Genomic DNA, 16,764 nt, shown 5'->3' on the forward strand with positions numbered 1-16,764 from the left:
CAACATTTTGTGTCAGTTTGAACCCAGTAAAATGTACTGGGTTCATTTATTGAAACCAAGTACTGTATGAAATAGTAAACAGTGCAATTACAGGTGGTCACTGGTCATTTCAACGTTTTCAAAGTGAAATCAAGTAACTTTACCTTAGCAGCTCAGTATGCAGCTCAGTATATTAGTAACCCGGCTTGTATTAGGAGGTCGGCTTATAATTGCTTAGCTCAAGAGCGCACCCGGCCATTAATAGAGACCCGGTTTGTAATTGAATACCGGTCACTATTAGAGGAATTACGGTATGTTGTTTTTACTACCTGTACCCCCCCCCCCCCCCCCCCATGCTGCTATGATGCCTGAATTTCCCCAAGGGGATCAATAAAGGAATATCTTATCTTATCTTAATTGATATGTTGGTGTATACTATATCCTGCAGTCTATGTGGGGCCACTATCTTCTCCTCCAATGGTCTCCAGGATACCGCTGCTTGAGAATCAAACCAGGTGATCAGTGGTCTTAAAGAGAACGCTTGAAAGTAATATTTGAAGTCTGGAAAGGCTAAACCCCGTCGGTTTTATTTCTCTGTGCAGTGGATCTTTTTAATCGTGGGCGTTTGTTGTTCCAAATTAATTTATATGCAGCAGAGTGCAGTTTTTGACAGTAACCAGCAGGGGGGGGTAACGGCAACATGGAGCTGATGAAGTTAATTCTGGGCAAAACTTTCATCTTAACTATTGACGTTTGGGCCTGTAATGAGTTTTTTTTATTTTGACCACCTGCTGAAGTCATCTGTGATCCTGTCTCGCAAGCCGGAGTAATTATACTTCACCGTCTGGCCTATAGTGGGGAATATTTCAACTCCAAGACATTTAAAGTGTTCTACCATGAGTATATTTGCTGGGAGGATGGTAGCCTTCGCAGTCACATTGAGTGGAAGGAAGGCCGATTTTGGCCAGTTGATCTTAAATCCTGATAGACTGCCAAAATCATCTATTACTTTGAGAAGATGAGGTAGGGAGGTGGCGGGGTTCTGCATGAACAAGAGTACATCATCTGAGCTGATGTGATGCTGTGTGCCCTTAATTGAGACCGGTGATATGGTCTGTGATTGTCTTATGTACTGAGCTAAAGGTTCGAGGGATAGAGCAAAATAGTCCGGGACTAAGAGGACAACCCTGTCTGGACAAGCGCGATACAGGGAAGAGTGGCGAGCAGTTTACCTGTTAAAATCATGGCTGATGGACCTGTATATAGCACTTTGATCATATGGATGAACCCTTCACCTAACCCCATCCTTCTAAGTACTGCCCATAAATAAGACCACTCCAATCTGTCAAAGGCCTTCATCGTGTCTAAGGATATGACAGCCGTAGAGGTCGCGGCATCCTTGCTGGCATCGATCACATGCAGTAACAGTCTAATATTATCCGTGATCAGGCGGCCTCTTATGAAGCCTGTCTGATCAGGGTGAACTAGAGATGTCATATGCTTTTGAAGTCGGATGGCTAGCACCTTAGCGTACAGCTTGAGATCGGTTCCGAGGAGGCTTAAGGGTCTATAGCTGCCGCATTCGGTGGGGTCCTTATCTTTCTTAAGTAGGACAAATATGAGTGCCATATTGACATCCCTGGAAAAGTTTCCCTCTTTGATTGAGTGTAAAATCATATCAAGTAATAGGGGTCCAAGTACATCCCAGAATGAGAGGTACAGTTTGGGCGGAATACCGTCCCAGCCAGGGGCCTTACCACTTTGCAAGTCAGCAATCGCCTCCCTAAGTTCCTCTAGTGTAATAGGTGCATCTAACCGTTTAGCGTCATCCTCTGAGAGTTGTGGTAAGTTAATTTGATCAAGAAATTCCTCCAGCTTATTATGATCGAAGATCACTTCTGACTCGTACAGGTTGGAATAAAATGAACGAAAAGTCTCGTTGATTTTTTTGGGGTCGGTGGTAACCTTCCCCTGTTGGTCCTTGATGGCAGGGATATCCGCACATTTTTCACTGGCCCGTATCTTCATAGCTAGTAGGTGACTAGGTTTAGAGCCATGAAAGTAATAATGTTGTCTTGTTCTGTGAATTTGAAATTCAGATTGTTGTCTTAAAATGGAGTTAATCTCCTTTTTCAACATTTTAATTTGAAACTCCAGTCGACCAGAGTAGTTGCGCTGCAAAGAGGAGAACAACATGGAGTGAAGCCCTTCCAGTTCTACCAATTTGGAGAGACGTTCCTTACGGAGGTTAGAGGCAAAGAGAGTAGTGTTACTCCTGATAAAACCCTTAACAGAGTTCCATAAAATTCTGGGGTCTTGTATCGATCCACTGGGTTCAAACTTGTCGATCCACTGGGTTCAAACTGACACAAAATGTTGATTTATTCCAGGGATGCACCGAATGGGAAATTCTTGGCCGAAACCGATACCGAAAATAGGAAACAGTTGGCCGAAAACCGAATGCCGAAAGGCCGAAAATGATTAATATAAATATATATATATATTTTTTTTAGCTACCCGATTATGGCAAAAGACATGATTATGGCTAAACTTAACTTAAATAATATTAATAATCACTATTATGGGCCCATAAAACATTTATTCAGCACTTTTGAATGCATACATTAATTCCAGACTGTTAAGACTAAAAGTGTAACTGAGGGGTACAATTCCCTGACTGTATTACTAGATATGATACTTACTACCACTACCTTTGTACTTAATATTCGGCCACCCAGTACACGGCATAAATATATTATGATGAACACTGTCACGTAGATGAAACGGATCCAACACAAATGTACGAATTAGAAATAGGTCTTTATTTCTACACAGCGATGGTGTGTAGAGCAAGCACTTAATCAAATCAATCACATTTATGAATGGAAATTAGTATGCACTTTTATGGCAAGAGTATTCGTCGGTATATCAATAGAGAATGTCCAATCTCTGAAGGCGCAGGTGGTACATATACGACCTGGAATAGTTTAAGGAATAACAGCAATGATACTTTAATGATTATATACTGGACACACTAGGGGGGGTTAATCCGGTCGCTTGTAAGCCGACAGGAGTAGGAGGGGGGGGGTGGTAGAATCCGGCTGCCTCATCCGGCCAAGGGTATCCCAGGTGAACCCACTGTAGTGCCGTTCAATGCGCCGGCGATCCTTGGACCACAGATGAAAGCAGGTGGACTCTTTGTGGGCCGGCGTCATCCGGTCCACGGAGGAGAGACGTGAAGCGACCTCGTCTTGCAGAGCGTCTCCTCACCTTGCGTCCTCTCCAGGGGGGGGGGGTTCCAACACACGGCAGTGTCGGGGGTCTTTATCCATGGAATAATCAAAGTATACAAAGCATAATCCGTGCCTGGGAAGGCGGGCTGTCGTCGGTAGAATAATCCGGTATACAGGTCCACTCGCTCGTCGGCTCTGGGGCTCCTCGGGTGCAGCTTCACGTGGGGTCAACCACCCTGGATAAGCAGCCAGTTCTCTGCCCGAAACGATGGGGTACTGACTACGGTAGTATTCTCACCGCACGAAGCACTATATATTAACAGACTATTATTAGCTTAATAGACTACGTCCAACTCGACGATATAGTGCCAAATATGACTATTCAAATATTAATATACACGATGTCTCAATACCGATGGTAGGCGAACTTGGCCTTACTCCCACACGTGGCGTCGCGGGGAGGCTTTACGTCTGTGACTCTATTGGAGGGTAAGAAACTGGACTGAAAAGGAAGTCCTACTTTAGTAGCGCAGTATATATACGCACTATGAACAAATAGTCCCATTAGTGGTGCGGTAGTCAGATTCCTACGCGGAACTAGGACTTGTTCGTACATGTGGAGCGGTACGTTTGAACTGGGTCTGAGGGGTATGGCAGCCTGGCACCAAGGTCTCGACCAATAGTAGAATGGAGACTATTATGGGATGTTCAGTAGGCTAGAATGGATATTCAATGCATATTGTACAAGGAATATACAAGGGATATCAGGGAATATTAGAGAATATACAAATACAATTAAATATATATATATAAATAAATATATATATTCGGTTTAATCTGGCCCTTCACAACAGCCACCCCCTGATTGGTCCCAGACCTAATCAGTTAAACAGAGACAGATTAATCGCGTTGTCTATTTACACATAAGGGTTTGCTGTAGGGGTCAGTCAACTTCACAAAGTCATAGGGTTATAGGGTCATGGTCATCATCGATTGTGTCTGGGAGTCGGGGCAGTTCTATGAGCCTCGCCACGGGACGGGTGTAAGTGCGACCCTGGACGAGCACTTCAGCTGCTCGGACCTTGCCGTCGGCACCGGTGATCACTTTGCTTACGCGGCCGGCCGGCCACATAGCTCTGGGCAGTGATTGATCAATAATCATGACGACTGTTCCTTCTGTCAAATTGTCTCTCTGGGCTCGCTGCAGTAGAAGCAATTCTGCTTCCTCGTAGTTAGCTGCTGACATATCAGCGGGGGACTTGCACTCCGGGTGGTACCGCAGGAATGTTCTTTGTTGTGCACTCTCTATGGACGTGCAATCGTCTATGTTAGGGTCGGTGGAGGCTACGGTGCTCAATCCACAGAACACAGACTTCTTATTTTCCACCTCCTCTGGACTTGCTTCCCTCGGGATAGGCATGGGCCACTGTCCTTCCGGGAGTCTTAGGAATGCGGGGCCGTCACTGTAGACATTGCGACGGGTGAGGTCATCCAGGGGCATCCCCCGGGTGATGACGTCAGCTGGGTTCTGTTTTGTATCAACGTAGCGCCACTCTGTTTCTCCGGTTAACTCTTCGGTTAAGTCTTGAATCTCGGTGACTCTGACTCCCACGAAGACTTTGTACTTGCATGAGTCCGATTTGATCCAGGCGAGTACCGTCGTGGAATCTGACCACAGGATTGTTCTAGACACCGGTATGGTGAGCTCACGTTGGATGAGCGTGGCTAGGTGCGCTCCGGCTAGGGCTGCGCAGAGCTCTAGACGTGGGATAGATTGTTGCTTGCGTGGGGCTATTCTCGAGCGGGCGAGGACAAATGCTGTGTAGATCTCTCCCCCCTTCTCTTGGGCCCGCAAGTAGGCTACTGATCCGTATGCGACCTCTGAGGCGTCACTGAAGACGTGTAAGTCCATTTTACATGTCTCTGGCCTCACCGTGGGTGGGAAGTAGCTTCGGCGCATATTAACGCCTGGGAGTGAGTGGAGCTCCATCTCCCACTCTCTCCAGGTGGATGCAAGGTGTGCGGGAATGGGGTCGTCCCAGCCCTGGTCCTTGTCCCACAATGCTCGTACAATCATTTTTGCCCTGGTGGTGTACGGTAGAATACATCCTAGCGGGTCATATTGTCGGGCGAGTGTTGTGTACACACTCCGTCTGGTGGTCGGCGCCGCCGCCGGCCTTCCCTGCTCCGTAGTCAGGGGCTTGTGTCTGTAGTGAAGCGAATCTGTTTTGAATCGCCACACCAATCCCAGGGTCATCTCCTGGGCTTCTCCCGGGATTGTAGCCATCCAGGTCTCGCTGCTGGCTGCCTTGTCCTCGGAGGAGAGGCTGCGCAGTACTTGCGGATCGCTGCTGGCCCACTGCCTGAGATCAAAGCCGCCTTTGATCAATGAGGCGCGGAGTTTAATCAGGAGAGCCTCGGCTTCTTCTTGGGTTGAAAGGCTTTGTAGACAGTTGTCTACGTAGAAGCTGTTCTTTACGCTGTGTCGGACCTCTTCGTCCGCTGCTGGGTCCTCTGCTACATGTTTCTGTAGTGCAAATGTAGCACAGCAGGGGCTGCACGTCGTTCCGAAGGGGAGGACTTCCCATTGGTAGATGGCTGGGTGCTCATCTCCTGGCTTCTCTCTCCATAGGAACCGTAACAGGGGCTTGTCCGCCTCTACTAATCTCACCTGTAGGAACATTCCTTTAATGTCCCCGCTGATGGCCACCTTTTCCTGGCGGAAGCGGAGTAGAACGCCGAGTAGGGAGGGGCCGAGTGTGGGACCGGGCAGTAACTCTTTATTCAGATTTTGGGATCCGATCTGGTAGCTGCAGTTAAATACTATGCGGTCTTTACCGTTGTGATGGACCTTGTGGTGAGGCACGTACCACGATTCAGTGGTCTGGTCAGCCTCTTTAATGTCCATCTTTGTGACGTGTCCCGCTGTGATGAGCTTCTCAATCTCAGCGCGGTATACACTCTCTTGGGCGGGGTTCTTGGCTAAGCGCCGCTCCGTGTTCAGCAGGTACCGTTCTGTGGCGTCTGTCTTGGCGTGGAAAGTAGGCATTCCTTCTCGCCGCAGGAGTGGCGTGGCGTATCTCAACACGCCGTTGACCGGGACTCTCTTGGTCCCTGTCTCGAGGAGGTGAATGGCGTAAATGTCATCTTTAGAGCGAATGTCTTTCTTTCCGTTCTTAAAGGGCATTTGTTCCAAGGTCCATAGCCGCTCTACGTGTTGCAGGAGTGCGGTTTCTCCCTCTGTGACTCGGGAGTGGAGACATCTAGTGGCTGTACTTCGGTTGAGAGATTTGGCGAGCGGGCCTTGGAGAGTCCATCCCAAACGGGTCTCGACTGCTGCAGGACAGCCTCGGGGTCCGGTATGAACCCGGTCTATCGGGACAATGAGGTCTGCATGGTCGGAGCCTATCAACAGGGTCGGCATAGCATTGTCTATGAGCGGGATCGGTAACTTGCGCAGATGTGCATATTTCTCCATCAGCTTGGCGACGGGGTATGTGTACCGCGACAGTCCTATTTCTTGGCTGGTGAAAGCGTCTGTAATCTGGTACCGTCGCTCAGGCTGGCCGCTTGCTGCGATAGAGAATGAGACATTCTCGCCCTTTATAGTCTTCAAATCTCGTCTTATTGTCCGAATTGTCATTTGGGTTTCGCTTCCCCGCAGCCCTAGCTGGGCCGCAGCGGAGGCGAGCAGCAGGGTCTTCTCTGACCCGTCATCGAGGACGGCGTAAGTGTCCAGGACTTTATTCTGGTAGCTTAGTGTCACACTCACTACTTTTAGGAGTACTCGGGCTCCACTGCTGCTGGCGGGATCGATGTACATGACGCTCGCTTTGCTGCTGGATGGTGCGGGTGAAGGGCGCCGTCTGTTACTGTCGTGAAGTATGTCCAGATGGGCTCCATCGCACTTGGTGCACCTTTTCTTTAAGCGGCATTCGGCTGCCATGTGTGAGCGCGCACAGCGAAAACAGCGCTTGTTGAACTTTATCCATTGACTTGCTTCCTCCGCGTTCAGCTTGGGGAAGGAGTCACATTGCGCTAGCCAGTGTTCTTTCTCACAGTAGGGGCACACTATCTTCCACTTCTCCGTTCTGGAGGGGGTACTGTGGCTCCTGCTGCTCGGTACTGACTCCGATTGGTGCATCACAGTCACCGATCTTCTTCCATCATTTAGTCGTCTGGTTCCTTCTCTGGAGCCAGGGGTGCTCCGTCCGAATGTATCTAGCCGTAGGCTGCTGACTTCTCTCGCCAGGAAGTCTGCTAGATCGAGGAGGTTCGGTTCGGGGCCATTCGGGTCTCGGTGGTCCCTCTGTCGCCTAAAACGCTCCTGTCGAGCGGGCGGCAGCTTCTCCAAGATCCTTTCCACATTTGAGTTGGCGTAAAGTTCATGCCTCCCCTTCTCTCTCTGCGCTCCCAACATCCCTACCAGAGACTGCACTCTGATGGACAGGTCGTCCAGTGCTCGATTGTCTATTGCTGGGGGTAAGCGGTCGATGTGTCGGATCTCCTGGATCACGTAATCCCATATGCGCCCATACCTCTGGTCCAATGCTACCAGCGCTGCTGTGTATGGGGTGGTGGAAGTCGCGTAGGCGAGCGCTATATTATGTGCACAGGGTACCTTTAAGTGCTTCAGTAGGATGGCGTATTTGTGGCGTTCATCCAATACATCCACCAACATGGTCTCCAGACACATGCGGAGTTCCGTATACTGGGCCCGGTTCTCTTGGGTGAAGTCGGGTACCATAGGCGTGCCAATGTATGACGCTGACTGTGGATACATCGGCGAGCGTTGGGGGAGAGGCCTCCTAGGCGAGTCTCCTCCCGCTCCTTGGTATGGGCTGGTACCGGCAGTGTACCATGGCCCGCTTGTCCAGGTGCTGTTCCTCGGTGCGGGTCGTGCGTCGTGCTCACCCGTGTATAGAGTCGGGGGTCTGTAGCGCAGCTCCGCGGGAGTATAGCCTGGGCTGTACCGGACCTCCTGGTCCGGTAGAGTACTGTGCTGTCGTCGGGCGTGGCCCTCCTCCTCTTCCTCTTCGTCTTCAGTTAGGTCATCCAGTGCTTGTAGTCTCTGGTTTAGCCTCTCCACAGGATATGCTGCTCCTTCCCGGTTGCTAGGTCTCGCTTGGACCGGTGGGGGGAGGTGGTCTGTGGGGGGTATAGACCTCGTCTGTTGGTCAAGTTCAGGGTTGTTTACTCGGCTAGGGGATGCCGCCCTGGAGGTGTGTCTAGACGAGTTCCTGGAGCCTCTGGCGGAGGGAGAGGGTGTTGTCCGTCTGATCAGCTGTTCTATTAGTTGCGCTTGCTGTCTGTCGCGCTCTGCGTCCCGTAGAGCACCAGCAGCTGCTCGCTGGCTGTCTGCTCGGTCTCGGGCCACATTCTCTTCTCTCTGAATGCGTCTTATTTCTAGACGTATATGCTCTTCTTCGCTCCGCTGCTGGATCTGCAGTCGGTCGCGTTCAGCAGCGGCGTTCAGGCTGATGAGGAAGGCCTGCTGTAGGGTCCTCTCTGCCTCGCTGGGAGAAGGCGGTTGTATAGGGGAGCCTTCCCTCGGGGTACTCCTTGCGGAGCCTTGGAGCTCTATCTCCACGGTGCTCTCCCCGTCTTCTTCCGTGCCGAGTTCTCTCTCGGTAGCGTTGTATTCCTCCCGGGACTCATCGGGGACTACTTCTTCAGTACTGGCGGGGTGTGAAGTCATGTCTGGTTCCCACTGGTCCCCACCGTGAACTTGGTCAGTTACATTAGAGCCCGTAGGGGCCTCTATGGTCGGGGTAGTCTGGGCGTTGGGGTTAGACATACTTTTACTTTCTAGTTTTACCGCGTTTACTGTTAGTAGAAGACTAGGTTGTTGACTGACAGCGTAAGCCTCTAAGTACTGAGGGAGCCGTCGTTCGCGCTGCGGGCGTTGGTTAGGAGGATCGTTTCGTGGAGTGTTCATCATAGGCCATTTCAATATTAATAACACTATATTAATATTACGCTAATTACCATCCGGCTCGAAGGACCAATTGTAACTGAGGGGTACAATTCCCTGACTGTATTACTAGATATGATACTTACTACCACTACCTTTGTACTTAATATTCGGCCACCCAGTACACGGCATAAATATATTATGATGAACACTGTCACGTAGACGAAACGGATCCAACACAAATGTACGAATTAGAAATAGGTCTTTATTTCTACACAGCGATGGTGTGTAGAGCAAGCACTTAATCAAATCAATCACATTTATGAATGGAAATTAGTATGCACTTTTATGGCAAGAGTATTCGTCGGTATATCAATAGAGAATGTCCAATCTCTGAAGGCGCAGGTGGTACATATATACGACCTGGAATAGTTTAAGGAATAACAGCAATGATACTTTAATGATTATATACTGGACACACTAGGGGGGGTTAATCCGGTCGCTTGTAAGCCGACAGGAGTAGGAGGGGGGGGGTGGTAGAATCCGGCTGCCTCATCCGGCCAAGGGTATCCCAGGTGAACCCACTGTAGTGCCGTTCAATGCGCCGGCGATCCTTGGACCACAGATGAAAGCAGGTGGACTCTTTGTGGGCCGGCGTCATCCGGTCCACGGAGGAGAGACGTGAAGCGACCTCGTCTTGCAGAGCGTCTCCTCACCTTGCGTCCTCTCCAGGGGGGGGGGGGTTCCAACACACGGCAGTGTCGGGGGTCTTTATCCATGGAATAATCAAAGTATACAAAGCATAATCCGTGCCTGGGAAGGCGGGCTGTCGTCGGTAGAATAATCCGGTATACAGGTCCACTCGCTCGTCGGCTCTGGGGCTCCTCGGGTGCAGCTTCACGTGGGGTCAACCACCCTGGATAAGCAGCCAGTTCTCTGCCCGAAACGATGGGGTACTGACTACGGTAGTATTCTCACTGCACGAAGCACTATATATTAACAGACTATTATTAGCTTAATAGACTACGTCCAACTCGACGATATAGTGCCAAATATGACTATTCAAATATTAATATACACGATGTCTCAATACCGATGGTAGGCGAACTTGGCCTTACTCCCACACGTGGCGTCGCGGGGAGGCTTTACGTCTGTGACTCTATTGGAGGGTAAGAAACTGGACTGAAAAGGAAGTCCTACTTTAGTAGCGCAGTATATATACGCACTATGAACAAATAGTCCCATTAGTGGTGCGGTAGTCAGATTCCTACGCGGAACTAGGACTTGTTCGTACATGTGGAGCGGTACGTTTGAACTGGGTCTGAGGGGTATGGCAGCCTGGCACCAAGGTCTCGACCAATAGTAGAATGGAGACTATTATGGGATGTTCAGTAGGCTAGAATGGATATTCAATGCATATTGTACAAGGAATATACAAGGGATATCAGGGAATATTAGAGAATATACAAATACAATTAAATATATATATATAAATAAATATATATATTCGGTTTAATCTGGCCCTTCACAACAAAAAGACTACAACGATTGATGACGACTTCCTGTCCTCGCATTTCCATTTCCGGTTTAACGATAATACATTTTCAACAACAGATTGCTGCTAATTAAACACTTCATTTAAACGGAGTAACGTTAACGTTATGTCGAGTTCATACGTGTAGTGTAGTATGAACTCGTCATAACGTTAACATTACTCAGTGTCCACTGTTGCTGCCACCGTTGCGTCGCAGATGGATGGTACACTGTTAGCTCCGTAGCTAATCCGCTCCTAGACTACTGATAGCAGTACCGTTAACGTCGGAGCTGATCAATACTCCGGTTTTTTCTAATTTAGTTTAGAACCGGGTTTCGGGGGGCATCCCTACTCCCAAGAGGAGTTAGTTATCACAGGCTGTAGAATGCAGGAAGAGCTGCCAAGCTGCTCACGTTACATGTTGCGCATGCTACCGATATGTCTGTAGTCGCGTTTTGATGACGTCATCACAACAACACGTTATTTGACTTTCTGTCATATATTTTCGGTGCTAAAACCCTTTCGGCCGAAAGCCAAAAAGAGCCTTTTTAACCATTTTCGGCCGATAATTTTCGGTAGCCGAATTTTCGGTGCATCCCTAATTTATTCATTATGATCTGTTTGAAAATTTGAAATATAGGCCTCTCTCTTATACATGCCTCCTCCTAATACAAGCCTGGTATCCGCTACAGTTGAAACAAATACAAGCCGGGGTTACTATTAGAGGAATTACGGTATGTCTGGTATTGGGGTGGGGGGAGGGTTAGGAGGGAGGGCTTTGACTAAGTTTATTTTATTTTATTTCTGTTGGTCCTTGTTTGGACCTATGGCTGTAAAATGCACTATGCACTTAACTATGATATGCACTTTTAGGGGATGTTGATATCAATTTTAGCATTTGTCCTTTTATACTGTGTGTTTTTACATATTTTTCCTGTACCGTTTCTACTCTGCTCCTGTATTGGATTAGTTGTAGACACACAGTGTTTGCTCTGTACCTGTATTCCAATGTGGATTCGTCCATACATGGCAAATAAAATCTTTTGACTTTTGAAATGAAAACTTGAAATAAAAAAACCTTGATAAAAAAAAATTGCACAACATGAGTTTCTTAATTTCAGATGTTTAACCATCAGAATAATTGTCACTTTTGTTCTATTACCACATATTTACATTACTACCTTAACCTTTACATTACCTACAGACGTACAACTGGCCTGCAAGATTAATAAGCAGCTTAATGAGAATTAGAAGTCACTTTCTCTCCCCAATTACAAAGATATGTACATCTATTACACGGAGTGACACTGTGCATGTGTGTGTGTGTGTGTGTGTGTGTGTGTGTGTGTGTGCCCACCTGTCGTCTCTGATTCGGTAGCAGAAGCCATAACCATGGCTCACCATGGGCGCCACTATCCCCAACAATGTGGTGTAACCAGCTAGACTGCTGGACAGCACAAAATTACCACCACCACCACTGCAGAGAAAAACATAGTTAGATACACAACACACAAGATTTGCTCTCATCACATCAATTTAGTTTTAACTGCACATAAAGATCGGACGTTATGTGTCCTTGTGTGGTTTAAAGATGCCGGTTATGTACATCCTGGTGTGATCCGACGGCAAAGTCATCTCAAAATGTCAAATGTTCCTGTACCTTTTAGCATAGAGTGGATCCATGAAGAGATCAGGAATAGGAAGTCCCTCCTCCTTGGCGATCAGATACAGGCCCAGGAGATGTCTGTCAAAACCTGCCGACAATAATCACACAAGTTGAATCAACAGGCTTGTCTGAGATGAGTCGGATCTGTGTAGTTTTGACCACCCCCTTGCCGAGCACACTGCACAACTGTCGAGAGTTTGTCTCAACTCGCTCTGGATACCCAACTGTATGAGCCACAGGGGTCTCCTCGGGGACTGTGGCAGAGTCTTGAGGGCTAGGAATTAAGGATGTTCGATATTGGCTTTTTTACCGATATACCGATATTGTCCAACTCTTAATTTCCGATACCGATATCAACCGATAACGATATATGCAGGGTTTCCCCCCCCAAAAAACGGAATAATTTCAGGTAATTAACATTACATATCTCTTGTCGTGGAATTAACACAACATTATGCATACTTTTGACAATAAATAAAATAAGAATTTGTTCTTACTTGCTTGCCTGGGTAAATAAACGTTAAATAAACATTTATTTAATTTTTTTTAAACAGATACCGATCATTTCCGATATTACATTTTAATGCCAATATCGGTAGGCCGATAATATCGGACATCCCTACTAGGAATACATACATACTGTAGTGTACATACATCCATCCAAATGAATATGACTGATACTTTGAGCTCCGAGCCTCAACATTTAGCCGTTATCTTATTTTCATACCAGCGCTTGTTTACCTATGCTTTTACTTTTGTTGTTGTTGTTCTTAGCTCTATATTATAATTAAAAAAATCTAAAATCTTCCTATGTACCTTAGTTGCTATTGCATGTACATACTGTATATGTGTTTTATTACATGTATATGTGCATACTGTACATACCAACTATTCACCCGTTTTATTCTCCACCCATAGCAACACTATATTATCACTGACATCCAAGTTGGAGGATCCCTCTTTGAACAGCTCATCTGAGGTTTCTCTCCTCCACATGGCCTGTGGTGCTTTTTTCCCCCTATTGCTAGTCGTTCCTCATCTTCATTGGGGAATGCCTGGCAGTGTTGCATATTTGGATTTTTATGGTGTTTTTTTGTTCTTGATTTATTGTGGTGTTTCTTCTCGACTTGTACAAGAACACTTGTACAGACCATGGGGGCATTATCTTGTGATTTCAGGCTTTACACATAAATTTGATTTGATTTTGATTTAGGTAGGCGCTGCAGTTGCTCTCGTTTCATTCCCTCGTCATTGTATTCAAGCTTCATTCCCTCGTCATTGTATTCAAGCTAAAAAAAAAAAAAAAAAAAATGTCTCCACACTGCTGCCTCTCGACTCCGTTCAACTGTTTGGTATGGTAATTATGGTCATAGGTGTCTGTACAACTAAAGTCCAAACTGGTCCGTCTGATGCAGACTGCATGGAAGATCATAGGGGTGAAAGGTCAACCATCCCTGCAGTCTATTTTTGAACAGGCTACTCTAAGGCAAGCCAATAGAATCGTCTCAGACCCCTCCCATGTTTTACATGAGAGTATGAGCTACTGCCCTCTGGGAGGAAGTTTAGAGCTCCACGCTCTAGACTAAATAGGTTTAAAAACTCCTTTATTCCGATCTCAGTTAAACTTTTAAATAGTGCCAGATAAATGGCAATTATCGAATAACTGATATTTGGTTGTTATATTATCGATATATATATATATGTGGTGTTGCCAGACATCCTGCTGTGCAGGTACTTTACTGTATCTTTTACATTGTCTCCTCTGTTTGAAGTCAGTTGTGTTGTGTCATGTCTGTATGTATGTGTCTGTGGCTGTAGTTTGGGTGTAAGCCCAAGACAAATTTCCCAGCTGATAATAAAGTGACTCTTGACTCTTGTATGGTAATTATGGTAATTGGGTCATAGGTATATTTACAAGGACATGCAAGCAATGCCAATGCATGTTACAAACTAGGGCTGGGCGATATGGCAAAAAATCATATCGCGATAACGATATGATAATGTTATCATATTTCTCGATATCGATAATTATCGAAATTGTTATAAGTTAATTTTTTTTTATTTTATTTTTTTTAACAACAGATGTATGTTTATTTTGCAGCAATTCTTTGTCGTTGCCGCCATCTTTAGTGTTACATCCCCTCACACTCCAGTTCTCAGGCTGCAGCTGGTTTAAAAGCTAAAGTAAACCGGCTTCTCTGCTGGCTGTGGCTCCAGGGCAGGGTACAAATTAGTCACACGCCCACCGCCACAGGCTTGTAGATTTAATGTTTGGCCGTCATAAATTAAGGCCTGGGCGCCATCTGGCGGCCAACAAAATCCACTGCATGCGTCGGCTAGAGCTGCCGCGATCGCTGTTGCATCACGCTCACCGCAGAGTTAGGCTGAATACCGCGTCACCGCTGTTTTTTATCATAATAATAAAGTTGCCTTGCGGCTCTGCAGATATACCCTACTCGGTTCCAAGCGACCCTATTGGTCCAGCCTGGCTCTGCGGCTCTGCAGATACCCCCTACTCGACGCGTCACACTTTGTAGCCTCTGAACGAAAACAGAACGCCGCGCCGCCATCTTTACTGCCTCGCTAAGGATGCATTTCATTCAGGATTTGTTTGCGACAGAACCAAGTGCAATAAACAAAAAAGAATGGATTCACTGTGTATTCTGCCTTATTTATTGATGAAACAAAACCGACATCAACCCAATTTACCACCGAGCGGAGAGTTTAGTGTCACAACAAGATCGCTGATGTGTTAAGTTTGTTGTTGTTATTAGCCTAATACTACAGTCAGCCGATATAGAGAGGTAACGTTAAACCCGGGTTTGCTTGGTAGAATACACAATGAGAGGTAACGTTAGCGTTGGCAGAATAGACTCAACGAGAGTCTGGTTAATGTTGTTATTGATTGATTGATTGAAACTGTGTTAAACTCTGGCTTGCTGCAAGCCCTCGGAAATCTATGCCCACGGAGCTTTCAGTGTACACAAGCGAGCGGCGGCGGCCCCGCCTGCATCCCCATTCCCCACACGGAGACAAACGGAGTAGTAGTACCTGGCTGCAGTGGAAAAGGAACGAAGTACCAGGTGCCTAAAGCGGGTCGAGTCGAGTAGGTACTATGCAGTGGAAAAGCGCCATTAGACTAGAGGCAGGCTATAAGAGTAGACTACTAAAAAAAAAAAAATGCATTCAAACCCTTTTTTTTTTTTTGTGCGCACTGTGCGGTAATTAGAGTATTATATAGTAATAATAACACATGGCGATATACTAAAAAGCTATTTATAATTTTTGGCTGGTAAAACATCTGGATGGCTGGTAGTTTTTAAAATCTACCAGCCAAATGGCTGGTAAGTCAAAAAGTTAAGTTTGTTCCCTGCTCCAGGGGAGTTGAACAGTTCTGGCTCTGCTAGTTTATTTTCGATCTTTTGGCGCTTTTTTGGTGGACAAACACCAAACATGTGCACCGTGACTCGTGACTGGAGTCTAGCTCTGCTAGCACACATAGCCTACTGTGTACAGACGGTTTCAAACTGTATTTTAAATTAGAAAGCAAACAAAATAAATGGACAAGAGAAAAATAAATCTCAATTTGGTCAGTATTGTCATTTGGACAAGCAAAGCCATTACTTTAAGTTGCAGGCAAGAAAGACAAGTCTGTCCACTGTCTCTGGTTTTAAAACTGCCCTGTTGCACGGATCAAAAAGATTTTTCGATAATTCTTTTTTTCGATATCGATTATTAAAATATATCGCGATATTTATAGTTATCGTTATATCGCCCAGCCCTATTACAAACCTATGTAAAGCATAACGGTAGATGAACAATTCACATAGATCACGTGGGCCAGCAGCATGCCTCTCGACCACACAAGGGGAACCACACTGAATAATAATAATAATGACTTGGATTTATATAGCGCTCTTCACTGACCCAGAGCGCTTCACAGAGTCCATTATTCGTTCATACACAGTCATACCGGTGGTGGTAAGCTACAATTGCAGCCAGAGCTGCAGAAGTGAAAGAAAAACGTCAGCTGTCTGCATAAAGTCAAGTCAAGTCAAGAGTTTTATTTGTCACGGCATACAAGTATACAATGAAATGCGGGTGGTCTTGCCCGCAACGATGTGCAATACAGTAGTAACAATTATAGTAGAATCCAATAAAACAACATTGTGCAATAAACATATAATAGAATCCAATCAAACAACATTGTGCAATAAACAGGTAACATAGTAGGGCATATCGGTATTTGTACATAAGTTATTTACAGAGCATGGAGGACATGCTAGGTCCTTTGGTAGTGCATATACACTGTTACTATACTATTTTTAAAGTGACCTTTCCTTAGTGGCCATAAGTGTGGGCGTGTGCAGCATGAGTGTGTGCTTGCTCATGTTAAAGTGGCTGCTAGTGTGCGAGCGTGTACAGCGTGCATGTCGTG

General features: G+C 46.4%; 1 protein-coding gene across 3 annotated transcripts in view; it reads right to left on the minus strand.

Moving 5' to 3' along the window:
• LOC311246134 (peroxisomal carnitine O-octanoyltransferase-like) overlaps positions 1–16,764 on the minus strand; it is a 73,605-nt gene that overhangs the window by 3,202 nt on the left and 53,639 nt on the right. For all 3 annotated transcript variants that reach the window (XM_084336242.1, XM_084336243.1, XM_084336241.1), the window contains exons 15-16: positions 12,321–12,414; positions 12,018–12,137 (exon numbers count right to left, since the gene is read on the minus strand). In XM_084336242.1, coding sequence (XP_084192368.1) covers positions 12,018–12,137; positions 12,321–12,414 — 214 coding nt within the window. The remainder of the gene's footprint in view (positions 1–12,017; positions 12,138–12,320; positions 12,415–16,764) is intronic.

This window comes from Notolepis coatsorum (genome assembly GCF_963971535.1).
Source record: "Notolepis coatsorum genome assembly, chromosome: 19".
In the NCBI taxonomy this organism is placed as follows: domain Eukaryota; kingdom Metazoa; phylum Chordata; class Actinopteri; order Aulopiformes; family Paralepididae; genus Notolepis; species Notolepis coatsorum.